Consider the following 17,053-nt stretch of genomic DNA (forward strand, 5'->3'; position numbering starts at 1 on the left):
TTAAATACCATTAATATTTCTATCTTTAACCCAGAGCTAATCCCTAGACTTGTGTATCTAGTCTCCTTTTTAGTATCTTCTCTTGGGCCAAACATCTGAAAGTTAATATATTAGAGAATTTCAACTTTTATTGCTCTCATCTTCGTTTTGTGTACCATTCGCTGAGATACTGAAGACAAAAATCCTTGGAATCATCATCTATTCCTTGTTTCCCCCCACATCCAATCTAATAGCAAATCCCATTGGATTTATGTTCAGAGTATATTTATGATCTGGCTACTTTTCAACACTTCTGCAACTACTGATTCAATTAGTTTGTACCCTTAACTATAGCAGTAGACATCTAACTGTTCTCCTGTTTCCATTCTTCCTTCCTCTACAGTAGCACCCCATTCACTGCAAACATCAGCTCTTTTTTTTTTTTAAATAGTGCTTAATACTACTTGATTCTTTATTATCATAAGTTTTTAATCTGTTTACTCCACTAGACTTTCAGCTCCACATGGATGGGATTTTTCTGTTATGTTATTGCTATAATCCAGTTTCTTTAACAGTGTCTGGCTCATAGTAGATAACCAGAAAATACTTGATGAACAAGTGAAGAGAAAGAGACAGACCAGCTTGTACTAAGAAGGGCCAAAGCAGGTGTGTTTATCTGTCTTAATTAATTCTCCCTAAGACCTTCTGTGAAGCATGTATCACACTTTATCTAGTGTTACAGTGATCACCTAGCTGATGATTCCTTTCTCATTTGCCCCTCTGGGAAGAAATATACACAAGGAGGTGAGGCATGGAGAGAAGAGGAGATAAACCATTTAATTTCCTCATAACTCATAGACCAAACTGGGGTATTTTTGTTGGAAAGAGGGAACTTTTAATAATCAAGTGGGGCAACAGGCATAAACACACACTTCTTGGGCAAACAGAGTCATATAGTCACCCTATTTATAACCATTGATCTTCTGATTATTCCCACCAGGCAACAGGTCTAAATATTTGCACCAAGACATCTGTATCTTGGGCCTTCCTGGATTAACCTTAACTTGTTACCTGTTCATTCGTACATGTGGACTTATGCCTAGTGATAGTTGTATTTTGAAGTGATAGATAAAATGTATATATTTTTCTTCATCTCTAAGGAATGGAATTGCTTATATTCAGTCGTGTAGTACCTTTGTATTAAACTAGAACATATATAGGATTGTTAAACAGTCTTCTTAAATTACTTTGGAACTGCTGACTTTGATTGAAAATGAGGTAGTTTCCAGGAGGCTGGGTAGAAATAGTCTCCTTTGGTATTAACTGAATAATCAAAGTTAGGATAAAAATATTGTACTTGTTGTGAGATACTGACCCTTGGCAGAGACATTTGTTTCTTAATTTCTCACTCAAAAGGCTGCTAACTTCGTAAGATTCAGATTTAGAAATTAATTGTTACAATTTTCACTCAAAGAATATTGAGGAATATATATATAATCTCCATTTCTCTGGAAATTTTTGCAGGGCACCTACATGTATTTACTCAAGAATATGTTTAAACAATGTTTAAGAACCAGTCATTTGTACAATACGATACTTGAGAAAAGCATAGAGATGAAGATTAAACAAAAAGTAATTGTTTATAATGGCTATATAAGCTTTTTAAAAAATACAAAATTGACCATATGATTCATTAATTGTACTCAAATGAATTGAAAACTTAAGTCCACATAAAAATCTGCACATAGATGTTTATAGTAACTTTGTTCATAATTGCCAAAACCTAGAAGCAACCAAGATGTCCTGTAGTAAGTGAATGGATAAATAAAGTTTGGTACATTCAGACACTGGAATATCATTCCGTGCTAAAAGTAAATTAGTGATCAAGCCATGAAAAGGCATGGAGGAACCTAAATGCATATAACTAGGTGAAAGAAGCCAATCTGAAAAGGCTGTATACTCTGTGTTTCCAACTATGTGATATTCTGGGAAAAGCAAAACTGAGACAATAAAAGTCAGTGGTTGCCAGGAGTTAAAGGAAAAGGGTGAATAGGTGGAGCACAGAGGAATATTAGGGCAGTGAAACTATTCTGTATAATACTATAGTGGTGGATACATGTCATCATATACTTGTCAAAACCTATAGAATGTCCAATACCAAGAGTGAACCCTAATGTAAAGTATGGACTCCAGGTGTTAATAATGTGTCAATGTAAGTTCATCAAACAAATGTTCCACTCAGGTGCGGAGATGTTGATAGTGGGTGGGCTGGTGGATAGAATGTATACGGAAACTTGCTGTATTTTCAATTCAGTTTTGCTGTGAACCTAAAACTTCTCTAAAAATAAAGTCTATTAAAAAAATACAGAATTGTTATCTTAATGTAGATTAGATTGGCTTAGTTTGAAGAACTAAGTGAAATTTGTTAGATAAGCTCTTTATAGATAGGAAATATGTTTTACTCATCTTTGTAACTTTTATATAGTGTCTTCATTATTAATTAGATGGCTCTTCTGTCAAGGACAAGTAGGTAAAAAAAAAAGAAACCTCCCAGGCTGCAGTTTTTTAAAGTTAACCTTTAAAATAATGTTAATAACAGTGCTGAAAAATGACTGACTCACATGCTCATGGAATCAGGACAGGAAACTCAGCCTATGTAATAACATTTTTGCTTTTTGTTTATTTTCAAGCAGTGTTGTTTTCATGAGAATTGTACTTCTTATCTCTTATCACCATTCTAATTCAGTAGTCAATCGGGCAGTGATTTTGTTTAATATGAGCAGCTAAACCATAAGTTTCACAAGAGCTCGTACTACAAGGTGTGTGTGTTTTTCTTCTGTATCCTTAGAGCCTAGCACTGAGAATGTGCTTGGTAAATGTTTGGTTTTTTCTTCTGTATCCCTAGAGCCTAGCATGGAGAATGCACTTGATAAATATTGCTGAATGAATAAACATATGTTATACAGGTGTTTATTTTCATTTAATCTGATAATGGCTAAGAGGAAGTTTGGAGCTTCCAAATACGATTTGGCTACTGTAAATTTCCCAAGACATTTTTATGCAGAACTGTGGCATAAAAATTAGCAAGTCTGCATTATAGGATTTTGTAAGATCATATATATTTCAGAAGCAATCTAAAACCCTCTGTGAAAAAAATTGTGAGATGTGTATATTCTTACACATATGAAGAACTTAAATTCTTATTAAAATTTACTTAGTATCAGTTTCTTTAAAGGTCTTTTACTGTGTTATTCTTTGTACTTCCTGGCACTGTTATTTAGATAACATTTTCAGTCCTACATTTTTATATCAAAGTTTAGAATTTTGATGAAGGTAAAAATAGTTGTTCAGACCATGTGGAGAACAGTAGCCTGCATCATCACCTTATTTAAGAAACTTTCAATAAACCAACTGATGTAATAATTTTACAGACATATGCAAATCAGTCAACAAACACTGGACCTGTTTCGTGTTAAGTGCAGACCAACTGGCTGTTACATCTGGGAGCAATGCAATTTTAAGAGAAGCCTTACTACAACTTCTGCCCCTGGATACATTTATTTAAAAGATTTTTTCCTCCTCATCCATTAACAGGTGCCATGTCTATTCATTTTTTTTCCTTTAGTAAGCACCAATTTGGTTCCATTTCTGAACAGTATTTTCAGTTTTTGTGAGATCTAAACTCGACTATTGACTCAGCCACTTCTGGAGTGTGAAGAAGTTATGGTTATGACAGAATGGGACCAGTTGATTACCTTACAAATTTTTCATTGGTCCTGAGAAAAAGAACTGGAGATTATAATTTGGGATTTAAATTAAAACAGATCCCACCCTCATTTTTCTGTATTTAACCCTGACCAATCTTGGTAGAACCAAGGGTTGTAAATTTATAAGGAAATCAGTTTGAAAGTATTTTGGAAGATAGAGAAAAACAAACAAGATGCATATCAATCTTCAGAATTGATTGCTTCAGCTATACTAATACCACAGCAGAATTTTGGAGGGGGGGAAAAAAAGAACAAAAACCACATCATTTTAATCACTTTTTTCCAAATGTGAAGGCTACATACAAGGGTAGTTCAAAAAGTTCATGAAAAAAATGAAATTAAAAGATAATAAGAATCTTACCATGAACTTTTTGAAAACCTCTCTTACAGTATAGAGGCTAAACTCTTTCAATTATAAGAGTACAGCTTTGTTATATAGACTTTCTTTGTAAAAAGTATTTTAAAAAATTCTAGATGAAACTTGAAATTTCCATATGTATTTCTTGTTTGCTTGTTTTTTAAATTGTCACTTCCATGGTTTTTTTTGGGGGGGGGTTGCTTTTATTATCAAAGATTAAGCATTGCAACAAAAATAACCAACTATAACTAATATAGGTATCTTAAAGTCATTTTCTGTTTTCTTCATTGACTTAATCAGCTTTTGTTTTTATTTTTAAAAGCACCTAAAGCAAGGATCAGCAAACTACAATCAACATGCCAAATCTAGCCTGCTACCTGTTTCTGTAAATAAAGTTTTTTTTGGAACACAGCTATGCCTGTTTGTATATTGTCTATGGCTCCTTTTGAGCTACAACAGCAGGGTTGAGTAGTTGCAATAAAAATGGCATGACCCATAAAGCTCCCACCCCCTCTGAAAATGTTTGCCAACCACTGACCTAAGAATTGATGAAGTATTTATTTCTTTTGGGGGGTATTATATTTTGTCTTTGGAGTAAAATATAGTGATAACAATAAAGACAAATAAAATTCTTTTTAAACTACTTTAAAGGGACAGTGTGCTATACTGGTTAAGTGTACAGTCTTTAGAGGATGATGGGCTGGGTTTAAATCTGTATTCTGCCATTTGCTAACTGTGGCATCTTGGGCAAGTTACCTAAATTCTCATGGGTCTCTTTCTTCATCTGTAGAAAATGAGGATGAAAATGTTATTTGCTTCAAGATTTAGTGAGAGTTAAATGAGAAAATGAGTGGAAAGCACTTATTATAATACCTGACATCAGTAAGGTCATCATCATCCTCACACCACCACCCACCACCCACCAGCACCACCACCACCTCCACCACCACCCCCTCATCGGTTCCACAGAATATTCTGGCTTTTCAAGTGAGAAATCTAGAGATTTGGGACAACAACCTAGTTAAGGAATAATAACGAATTATGTCTTAGCTAGAGGATTGGTAATATTGACAAGGTTCATCCAGGAAAAAAAGAAACCACAGCAATTATTTTAACACAGAGAATGTAATATAGGGGATTGGTTAGACGGGTATTGGAGAAATGAAAAGGAAAAATGGGAACACCAAGGTAAAACAGATAGTAACTGTAAGGAGCAGCTACCATCTAGGAGAATGAAGGGCCTAAGCTGAGGTTAGAACCTAGAAGTTTGAAGGAAGGGCACAACAGATTTTAAATATGAGCTGTTATTGAGAAGATTTACTTTCTAATGCAGTTTGAAAAGGAAAGGAACGAAATTTTCTGAGCAAATATACCTGACGAAGACGTGTTTATTTTCACATAGAACGTTATTAGGCAATTAGTTATTGCTAGATTGAGAACAACTTGAAACTGTCAATTTTCTGTCACTTTTACATTTTGAAACTTCTAAGATTATCAAATGGTAGAATATCTTGAACATCTGACTGGCAATGGCTGCCCAAGCACACAGAAAGTACTTTTTAGCAGCGTCCGCTATGTATATTGCATAAAAAGGGGCAGGGGGAGGGATAAGTATATGCAATATGCAGTCTATTCCCTAAATCACTTTAGAGTGTGATGTAATCAGTCTCTTTTGCAGTAATATGGTTTTACTTATCCAATGAGTGTATATTAAATATTTCCTATGTGCTCTATTCTAGGCACTGGGCATGCAGGAGTGAACAGGACAGAAATCCCTGCTCTTCTAGAGCTTATATTAAAATGGGGGAAGACAGATGATAAATATAATTAACTAAAATATGTGGTATTTTGGAGAAAAAGTAAAGAGAGAAGGCAATAGGAAATGTGTGTACTTGTGTGGGGGGAGGTTGATAGAATAAGGGGCTTCAACTTGAAGGTGATATTTGGTTAAAGACAAAAGAATTTATGGAATTGAGTCGTGGATATCTGGGCAAGAAGAGCATTCTAGGTATAGGAATAGCAAATAGAAAGGCTTGGAAGCAGGAGAATGTGTAGGATATTTGAAGAGCAACAGGGAGGTCAAATAAGCTGAAACAGTAAGTAGGGGGAGAATTAAATACCAGGACTTCAGAAAGATAACAGGGATTTGAGTCCTTAGGGATTTGTAGAAGAGTGAACAGAATAGGACAAATATGATTACTAGGAAGCATTAAGGGCAAGTTTTAGATTAGTAGTCATGAAGTCCGTGGTTGTACTTGTTGCTGTAGCCACATTTTGTTAAAAATAAGATAAAAAAGCATTTTTCAGTTGGTGATTTCATTCCTAATTGTTAATTATGTTGCCATATCTTGAAATACAAGTTTTAGGTCTTAGTTTACTTTAAATTTTTAGTGATTGGCTCATCCTTTTACTAGTAGAAGATCATCAGCCAAATGCTCATAGAGTAACATTTTTTTATAATGAAGAGATGAGAAACCTTAACTGGATATCACGAATCTTACAAATAGAAATAGATTCATGATCTGGATGATCTGTCTGTGAACTAACATATTTAAATCCATGTTTCTGTAATAGAATTAATTGCTAGATCTGTTTTTGTTTCTCCTTTGTTATGTTTAAATTTTAATTTAAAAATTGTATTTTAATACCCTTAGTGATTTATTTAAAAATATACCTAGTTTTAATAGATGTTTGCACTGAAATAGTTATAACATGGATGTCATATGCAGCTGGTTCAAATAACATGTTTTTGTTTCTTTACTGCACAGTTTATATTAAAGGTACCTATTTGCAGTGACAGTGGCAAAAGGGCATTTGAATCAAAAAAGAACAGATTTAAGCCGTGAAAAACACCTGTTTCTGAAGGTACTGGATCTCTGTTGAGTACAGTGATTCCTAAACAGAGGTTTTATAAATCTACCATGCTATGTTTTATCCTTTTATAAACATTCAAAAGGTTTTCAGTTTTTTTCTGGTTACTCTCTGACTCTTAAATAGCTTCCTTGACATTTATCAGAGAAACATGCCTCATTACAGCATAATCTTTAAACGAAGAACCAAAGAACTTGGATTAAGAATATTAATTATGCCATCCAAAACCGAAATAAGGTCCTTATTGAACAACAGTGGCACAAAGATAGTTACTTTTTCCTTGTCATCTAACATTGATACCGAAAGATTTGCTAATTTGTATATTGTTTTCCTTAAAAATATGGTATAAATTTTTTTAGATCTTATTGAATCTTAGTGTATATTCTAAGCTCAGTTTACCTTATTCATGTAACATGTTAATGTAAGATATAAGCATTATTAGTTAGCTGGTAGTATGGTTTCAATTATTTTTTCTGGAGTTTCATTTTATGCTATGAAAATCATTTGAATAAGTAATTTAGTGAGAAAAAAATTTTAAATGTACTTAGATAGCCTTGCAACTCTTTCATTTCTGTGTCTAACTATGATATGAGAGAATTTTTGGTGGCCATTGTGGATGTTATTCTTAATAGTCCTCCTCACTCCTGACTTTTTATCAGTCACCAAGATACGCTAACTGTACATTCAAAATCTTATCTTGATTTGACTACTCATGTCCATTTTCACCATTACCACCATTCAGTTTAAGCCACTAATCACCTCTCAGCTGGATTATAACAGCAGCCTCCTAATTGTTTCATCTATCTCGTCCTTGTAAGAATTCTTACACACATAATAAAAACCACTTCAGCTATTTTAAGCAGAAAGGGATTTAATGAAGTTAGCAGGCTCCTGCAATATACATATATTGTTTAATGAATGGAAGTGATGGAGGGTAGTCTGTGGTCATAAACATAGATGTGCAGTACACATTATGCCCATGTCTGTACCTAATGAGGCTTCTGACCACTTTTCTGAAAATCTCCTATGTTTTAAACTCTGGTTTCATAATTTTAAGGTCTTAAAGATGTAAAATGTAAAGCTATAAAGAAAATAAGAATCTCTAAAAACAGATCGGTTCAAACATTTTTCAGAGAGCTGTCAATTTGATACTGGCTTTAGAAAAGTACTTTAAAAATATGTACAATCTATGCAGTTATTTTACAGAAACTTACAATTTTCAGCGCATTCCATATTATAGCCTCTGTTGTCATGGAAACAAGTCTCTGAAGGCAGCCTCAGAGGCTGATTCCATGGCGTTGCTAGGGATAGAAGCAACTGAGACTGTTGCTAGTCACATGGTCACGATTTTAAAAAACAGCAAAAAACTCTGCAGCTGATTTTATTGAGTGATACAAATGGAGCAGGGCAAGGATGATGGCGTAATAGTCATTATTGTCTCATTAATGAAATAGTTATATAAGAATTTTCCAAATATTTTCTGTAATAACCCCAAAATAATGGTTACTATATATTGCTACTTCATTATTTATGTTAGAATCTTAAGTTTGACATTTCCCAACACAGCTCCCCAGAATTTTACCGTGCTCTCAATTCTGTGGTCAAAACATCCTCTTATTTTTTCATTTTACTCTTATCAGATTTAATATCTGTGCTGTTCCTCCTCAGTCAACCTTCATTTGATTATTCTTTAGAGCTATATTTTTGTTTCAAGTGAACTAAATGAATTATTGTGTTGTTCTGTAATTCTTTGTTACCAGAATTGGTTATCAGTTGTGGCTTGGAAATTGTGTGTGCTGATATGTCATTTGTTTTTGAAGACTTTCTCAGCAGTATTTGCTGGCCTTAAGGAAAAGGCAGGGCCATAAGTTCTTTTTGAAAGTATCAGTGCCCTACAGAAAGGGAAGTGGGTTAAGGTGGTATAAGTTGTTTTAAGAAAAATTTTAAATGGTATTCAGATCCTTATCTAAAGAAGATGGATTCTAGAAAAGGTTCAGAGGCAAAAGGTTACAGTGGGGTTTAACTGTAATTTTAAAGTGTTTATAGTTTATCATAAAGGGTTTTGAAGAGCAACTGCCCACTGGAGAACATTTTTGTGCTTGGCCTTGAGATTTGACATAAGCATGTAGCTTTGCCTTATTTTTATATCAAAGTGGATTATTAATCAGTTATTATCTTACCCTATTATTAGGATTGAAGAAAATTAATAAGAAAATAACATATTACATTTATGATACTTTCAAATATTTTTTTAAAAAACATTTTTTTCTTATAACAATAAAAACAAAACAAAAAACTACAAAGGCACAAGGACGTTTTAGAAATACTGGATATGCTTATTGCCTTCATTGTGGTGATGGCTTCATGGGTATATGCATATGTCTAAACTAATCAGATTGTACGTATTAAGTATGTGCAGTTTTTTAATACCAATTTTACCTCAGTTAAGCTGTTTAAGAATAAAATAAAACTGAAGTTAAAAAAAACTTTAGACTTTCAGTACTTTGACACTTTTGATGACTATAGCCAGTTATTTTGTAGGTATCACTCAGTTTGGCTTCATCTGATGTTTAATGACTACATTCGAGTTATGCATCTTTGATAGGAATATCACAGAAGTGGTGTGCTCTCATTACATCCTTTGAAATACCACATTTGCAGTGTATCCCATTACTGGTAATATTAATTCTGACACTTGATTAAGATAGTATCTGCTAGGTTTCTCCACTTTAATTAATAAATGTTTTGATGGGAGATACATTTGTGTGTGTGTGTGTGTGTGTGTGTGTGTACCATTCAAACATTCATGTACTGGAATGGAAGTTTCACTTAGTGGCAACAAGAAGTTTTAACATCCATTGAAATTTCTTGAAGGTATTATTACTGTGAAGGTTGCCAAATGATGATTTTGTAATTCTGTCATTCCTTCTACCTTTTTTTTTTTTTTTTTTTTTTTTGTCTTTTGTCTTTTTGTGACTGGTAAGGGGATCGCAACCCTTGGCGTGGTGTCACCCGCACCGTGCTCAGCCAGTGAGCGCACTGGCCATTCCTGTATAGGATCCGAACCCGCGGCAGGAACACCGCTGCACTCTCCCGAGTGCGCCACAGGGCCGGCCCCCTTCTACATTTTTTATTTGGCATTCTCCTGTAAGGAAATGCTTTCTCTTCTCTCCATTTGTTTATTCATATATTTATTTATATCAGTGTGGACTCTTAGATTCTTGTTTTATACAGTGGGTTTTACATCATTGTTATCATTACAAGTATTTATTTTGAGTTTCAGATTATTCCCAGTCTTGCCAGTGCCACCCTTAAGGCTGACTTCTTTGTCCTTTGTCACACCCCCATTATGTGATCCTTTCCTTATTTTCTGGCACAGCAAGATGTCTAGGTTCATACTGTACTTGCTGAGCTCTAGCACTAGAATCAGCCATTTCTCCAAAGACCCCTCTTTGGTTTTTTGGTTTTTTTAATTGGAGAATGGGTATTTAGAAGTCAAGATCTGGATGTTAGGTATGTTCATGCTGTTGGGGCGTTAACTGTTCCCAGGTCCTTTTGGTGGGCTGAGCTAGGGAATAACGTGTGTGTGTGTGTGTGTGTGTGTGTGTGTGTGTGTGTGTGTGTGTGTGTGTGTGTGTGTGTGTGTGTGTGTGTGTGTGTGTGTGTGTGTGTGTGTGTGTGTGCGCGCGCGCGTGTGCGCGCGTGCGTGTGTGTGTGTACATACACACACATTTATATCTATATTTATTGCTGTGTCTGTCTATATATTGAAAACCATGTGTTCATACCAATACCTCCAATTCTAGTCTAACACTACAGGTCTCATGCTAATTTTCTCCCTTTCCATATTTATAACTTCCTTTTCTGATATGAGGAATCTTGCTTCCATTATCCTTTATGTATTTATTTATTGGATCAAAATCTCCTGTCGTTATCACCACCCTAGTTGGACACCATCTTCACTCTGCTCAAGCTCTGATGGATCTCTAGTGATGCTCCTATATTTTGTGCCAGATTACTGCTACTGACGCATTAGATACTCTGTGTCTCACTTGGGTTCCAACAACATACATCAGCCTGCTGCTACTGCTCTGCCCATATGGACACACCCTTCTCACCTTGCTCAGTCTCCAGCACCCTATGCCAGACTGCCATCTTACCTCTACTCCCTGTGCACAGGTGCTGTCCTTACCCTCCTTTGGCTTCAGCAATATGCACTTTCCTGCTCAAGAAGTCATTGAGTACACTAAGGTCATGACAATATTCTACCATATTATCTTATAGAAGCCTTATTTTGTTTAATTCTCTTAATTATGTGAGCAAACCATCTGCAATTGATTTTATGGATGGCTTAAGGTAGAGATAGTATTCCTTTGATTTTCCATATGTATATTCAGTTGATCCAACAACAGTTCTTTCAAAACCACCCTCCTCTCACACTTTCTCTTAAATCAGGAGTCAGAACCTATGGGTTTTCAAACATGTTTAAAAGGTCATATAAATACTCCAATAAAAATTGGTTACTATTTGTTATTAATTTTAACCTCATAATATGGAATTAAGAATTTGTTTTCTATAGAAACAATATATAAATGGTGATTGAGTCCCAAGCCAAACCCACAGATGCTTTTTTCATAATGTGCTTTTTAAAATTGTGGTAAAATATACATAACATAAAATTTACCATTTTAAATGTACATGCAATTCAGTGGCATTAAGTACATTCACAATGTTATGCAAATATAGTCACTCTCCATTTCCAGAACTTTTTGTCATCCAAAACTGGGAACTGGTTTGGACTGAAACATTAAAAAGGCAGGCAGAGCCAGAGAAAACACAGGATTCAATGGTTTTAAATCTCTTTCTACAGGAAGCAAGAAATCCAGGTAACAGAAGTCCATCAATTCTTTTTCTTAATTCCCTGCAGTTTAGACAACCTACCTCTTGAAAGCTGAACTTCAGTTGTAAAATTAAGGGTTGAACTGGATCCCTAGCTTCTTCAACTCTAATATTCTTATAACATCATTGAAATTTGTAGTATCTCTTAGAACAACTAATGTGAAGTACTTTTTCTGTTTATTTTCTAGAAAATATGATGGTAAAAGATCATAATAATACTTTTTCTCTTAATATGCACAGTAGATCTACAATCCTTTACCCCCTGCATTTATAACATCACTGTGTATTCATTGTTGACAGTGGGGAAAGTAGAATGCAAAATGAAGAAGCAGAGGGGGAAAGCCACTCATGATCCTGCCCCCAGAGGTTAACTTTCCAAATATTTCTTTCCATTTTCTTACTTATTTCATCTTTTCTTTTTTTGCTTAATGTTACGTCATAAGCAATATCCCATATGACTTATAAACTGTTCTTATGGGTAATTTTAATTGCTGCATTATATTTAATCTTATATAACTATCATTATTTACTTAACCATTCTGACACCTTTGGATGTTTAGAATATTTCCCAATTCCCCAAATGTAAACAGCGCTCAAGAGAATACCTTAAAAGTATTAGAACATTTGCTTTTTGAATTATTCCCTTGGGGTAGATTTCCAGAATTACTGAGTCAAAGAGTTTAGATATTTTTAAGGCTCTAGATATTTACTGCCAAACTGCTTTTCTTAAAGTTTGTATGAAATTATATATCCAGCAGCAGTGTGAAGGCTATTTCTATGCATTTAAAAGTTTTTTTGGAAATTTTTTATTGTAAAATATATCTACCAAAACTTACTTACCATTTAAGTGGAATCATACAATATTTGTCCTTTGTGTCTGACTGATTTCACTTAGCATAATGCTTTCAAGGTTCATCCATCTTCTAGCATTTATCAGAATTTTATTCCTTCTTCATTGGTATAGTGGTGAGTATCCCCGCCTGTCATGTGGGACGGGAAAAAAAGAATTTCATTCCTTTTTAAGGCTAAATAATATCCATGTATGTATATGCCACATTTTGTTTATCCATTCATCTGCTGGTTTGTTTTCAACTTTTGGTTATTGTGAATACTGCATTGAACATTGACATGCAAGTATCTGAATCCTGGTTTCCAGTTCTTTGGGGTAAATACTAGCAGTAGAATTGCTGGGTCATATGGTAATTCTGTGGTTAGGTTTTTGAGGAACTACCAAGCTGCTTTCTCCATAGGCTTCACCATTTTCCATTCCCATTAGCATATGAGGGTTCCAGTTTCTCCACTTCCTTGGTGCCACTTGTTGTTTTGTTTTAATATAATCCTGGTAGATGTGAAGTGATACCTCATTACAGCTTTGATTTGTATTTTCCTAGTGACTAATGATGTTGAGCATCTTTTCATGTGGTTATTGGCTATTTGTGGATCTTTGCAGAAATGTCTACTCAATTCCATCACCTATTTTTTTTAATTGGGTTGTCTTTTTGTTGTTGAGTTGTAGGGTAATATAAGGCTTAATATGTATAGACATAAGGCTTTAATATGTATAGATATAAGGCTTTAATATGTATAGATACATATTAAATATATACACAAACATATATATAAAGATATTAAACCCTTACTACATGTATGATTTGCAAGTATTTTCTCCCATTCTGTAGGTTGTCTTTTCACTTTGTTGATAATGCCCTCTTGTGCACAAAATGTTTTAATTCTGATGAAGTCTGGGATTTTTTTCTTTTGTCACTTACACTTTTGGTGACATATCTAAGAATCCATTGACAAATTGAAGGTCATGAAGATTTAACTCTGTTTTCTTCTAGGAGTTTTATGGTTTTAGACCTTATATTTAGGTTATTGGTCCATTCTGAGTTAATTTTTATATATGATGTGATGTAGGAATGTTTTTCATGTGGATATCCAGTTTCAGCATCATCGACTTGATTTTTAATAAATCGATTAATTTGATAGGCAAAAAGTTCATCATTGTAATTTTATTTTGTATTTATTTATTGGTGAGGCTAAACATAGTTTCAAGTTTAGCAAGTTGTTTTTCGTGTTTTAAGTCTCTGTTAATGCACAATGTTCTCTTATCTACTTGAGTTTAGTGTTTTTCTTATATTTTATGAATTAGTTTAGCTTATAGAGATTGGATCTTCTTATAAAGCACTGTTCCTGTGTTCCAGTTACATCTTTTTAAAAATAATCAAATCAAGCCAAATAGAGTAATTAAACATAAATTTTTTAACTTTTTTGAATTTTATCACTACGGTTCTCTCTACCTTTTTTTTTTTCCTTCTTCATTTTTGCCAGAATATATCTGGCACGTAATAGACAATTAATGTTAATTGAATTAATAATTGTACAGGCAGGTTGAGGCAGGTTATTACTATTCTTGATTTGTAGAGATTAATAGCACAGATTATTTTAAGTGATATAAATTTAATTTTGAAGTCCTTTGTAATCTTTTGTCTGTGAATTTATAAACACTCATTGCCTGCCTGATGGGCTAATAAAATTTCTTTTGGTTCTTTGAATGCAAAGAGAAAAGCAGCCAAATTATATATTCTGAATGCTAGAAAAATATTTTGCAGTCTGTCTATAAAGCAAGTGTCTTATTTCCTAGATAAGTTGTATTAAGTAATTATCTTTTGTTATTTTCATTTAAACATCTAAAGAGTAGCCACTCATTTTAACTACAGTCATTATAATTATTATTGGTGGTATAATTATTTTAAAAGTAATTTCTAGAGAGCATTTTCTCATCTTTTAAAGTAATATATTAATATTTTACCTATTTGTTATTTATGAAAACTGTAATTTATCTTTATGGCACAATTTTCTGTTATGTGTTTCCCCTTTATTTTGGTGTTTTTCCTGATTTTTTGTCATTAATGATTTTTAGCCAACAGAAGCTGTTCCTCCCTCTTCTCCCACTGTCCCTGTGATCCCTGTCCTGCCAGTCCCTGCTGAGAATACTGTCATCCCACCCACCATACCACAGGTTTTTATTAGTTTCTTTTTTCTTTATAAAAATTTAATTTACTTTTAATGTTTTATTTGTGTTCTTTTAAAACTGTTTTAACTGTTTTGTGTTAGATTTATTAATTTACTTTGAGCTTCAATTGTTATTTTTAGGGAATTAAATATTTGGGATTTAATATAAGATGGGTTCTACATTTGCCCTTTTATTAGGGTGTCTGTGAAATAGGACACATTCTAAACTTGTCTTCATAATATTGAACCTCCTTCGATTTGTTATCATGCCTTTTGTACTTTTAAATCTGTTTAAAGCAGTCTGTAAATATATTTGCTTTAGAAAATTTTATTTTCTGTAGATAATAAAAATCATTTACTCCTGATCTTGTACTGGATATATCATTTTATATTGCCCTTTGTTTCTCGGTATTTATCTTCTTTAGAAAGATTCGTTCTCCATCATTTGGTTAGATAACATACTTCACATTTATTAGTTAAAAATAATAGCTGATGTATCCAGAGCATATGGGAACTTTTTGTGCTATCTTGGCAGCTTTTCTGTAATTTTTTAAAAGTTATATATAGCAGTTAAAAAATAAAATAAAATAGTAGCCAAAAGTCAGAGGATCTGATCATTTTTAGTTTCCAGAACTTTAGGAGTTCAAAGAGTTGGCTTATCAAGACATTAAGTGCCCTTCCCATAGAGTTATCTAAAGTCAAAATAATGGTGGCATTATTAAGTATAATAAGGATCTTTGGTATGAAAGACCTCAATTTCATTTAAAGTGTAAATAAATGATATTTATTATATTAATAATAATATGGGTATAGATATTATATTAATAATAATATAGCTATTTTGCTGTTACAGTTTTTTAGCATAAAATTTAGGTAAGCATAGTATTGTAACTGTGTAAGCACAGTTTCAAAGTAATCCCCATTGGGGAAAATAATGATATATCAACTGTGGTTACTCACATCTCAGTGCCCTTCCCCTCTCCTAAAATATGAAAATCAATAGGAACATACAAAATAGTAAAGGAGAAATAACAATATTAAAATAAGATTTTAGTCTTACTGTACTTATAAAACTGAATTATAATTATAATGATATTACTACTTCTGTATAATCTTTGACTCTTTATGAAAATTATTAAAAATTATCATTATAAAGCTACCGACAACTGAATAGATAAATCCAGATGAAAACTGTCTCTGTATTGCAGAGAAGAAACTGAGTTTATAAATAAAATATAATTCTGAGTGAGCAGCCTGAGGGTTATTGTAACATAGTAATAATGTAATACCTTTCCAAGTATATAAGGTTTATTAGTATGATATTTTTTGAAAGGAGATTTGAAAATTTATTTTACTCTCATCATTTCAGTTCAACTTTTTGATTAAAATAGTTTTCTAGAATCCTGTGAAATTTTTACCTATCTCTGTTCTTATGGTCAATTATGAACTTGTTCTTTCCAGTTCAGAATTCTCTTTTTTTAATTTTTTAAAATTAAAAAAATTTTTTTTTCTTAATTTTATTTTGTCGATATACAATGTGGTTGATTATTGTTGCCCATTACCAAAACCTCCCTCCCTCCTCCCTCTTCCCCCTCCCACCCAGAATTCTCATTTGTTTACTCCAAGTGTCCCTAACTTAGCATTCCACTACTCTTGGAAATTTTTGAGACATCATATAGCCATGTAGTTAAAAATATAGATTTTAGAGTCAGATTAACCTGGATTGAAATTTCATTCCTACCATTTACTAGCTATGTAACTTTGAGCAGTTTACTTAACCACACTGAGCTTCTGTTTACTCATCTATAACACTGAAGATGATAATAATACTAATTTGATGTGTTTTACAGTGAGTGAGAGGATAATTAATGCATGTGATGTACATGACACAGCAGCTGGCACATAATCTTGACTATTCTTGTTATTAGTATTATCTCATATTTCTTTGGGACAGTAAACTAAGGTGCAATTTTTTTTTTTTAAAGTGAGGATATGTACACTGGGGGGGGGGGGGGCCTATTTATTCTGCCTAGTCTCACTGTACTAGTCCATGGAAAATAGTTTAACAATTTATGTTGTATTATGTGAGAAGCTGATGGCTATGCTAGAATAAGTAAGACTGTTCCTAATTAATCCAGTATAACAAGTACCTTATAAAATTAAT

General features: G+C 33.3%; 1 protein-coding gene across 8 annotated transcripts in view; it reads left to right on the forward strand.

Moving 5' to 3' along the window:
• DLG1 (discs large MAGUK scaffold protein 1) overlaps positions 1-17,053 on the forward strand; it is a 249,074-nt gene that overhangs the window by 103,606 nt on the left and 128,415 nt on the right. For 5 of the 8 annotated variants that reach the window (XM_063094507.1, XM_063094525.1, XM_063094541.1 and 2 more), the window contains exon 6: positions 14,798-14,896. The exons of the other annotated variants lie outside the window; for them this stretch is intronic. In XM_063094507.1, the coding sequence (XP_062950577.1) occupies positions 14,798-14,896 (99 nt within the window). The remainder of the gene's footprint in view (positions 1-14,797; positions 14,897-17,053) is intronic. 8 annotated transcript variants of the gene reach the window in all.

Source organism: Cynocephalus volans, chromosome 1 (assembly GCF_027409185.1).
Source record: "Cynocephalus volans isolate mCynVol1 chromosome 1, mCynVol1.pri, whole genome shotgun sequence".
NCBI lineage: Eukaryota > Metazoa > Chordata > Mammalia > Dermoptera > Cynocephalidae > Cynocephalus > Cynocephalus volans.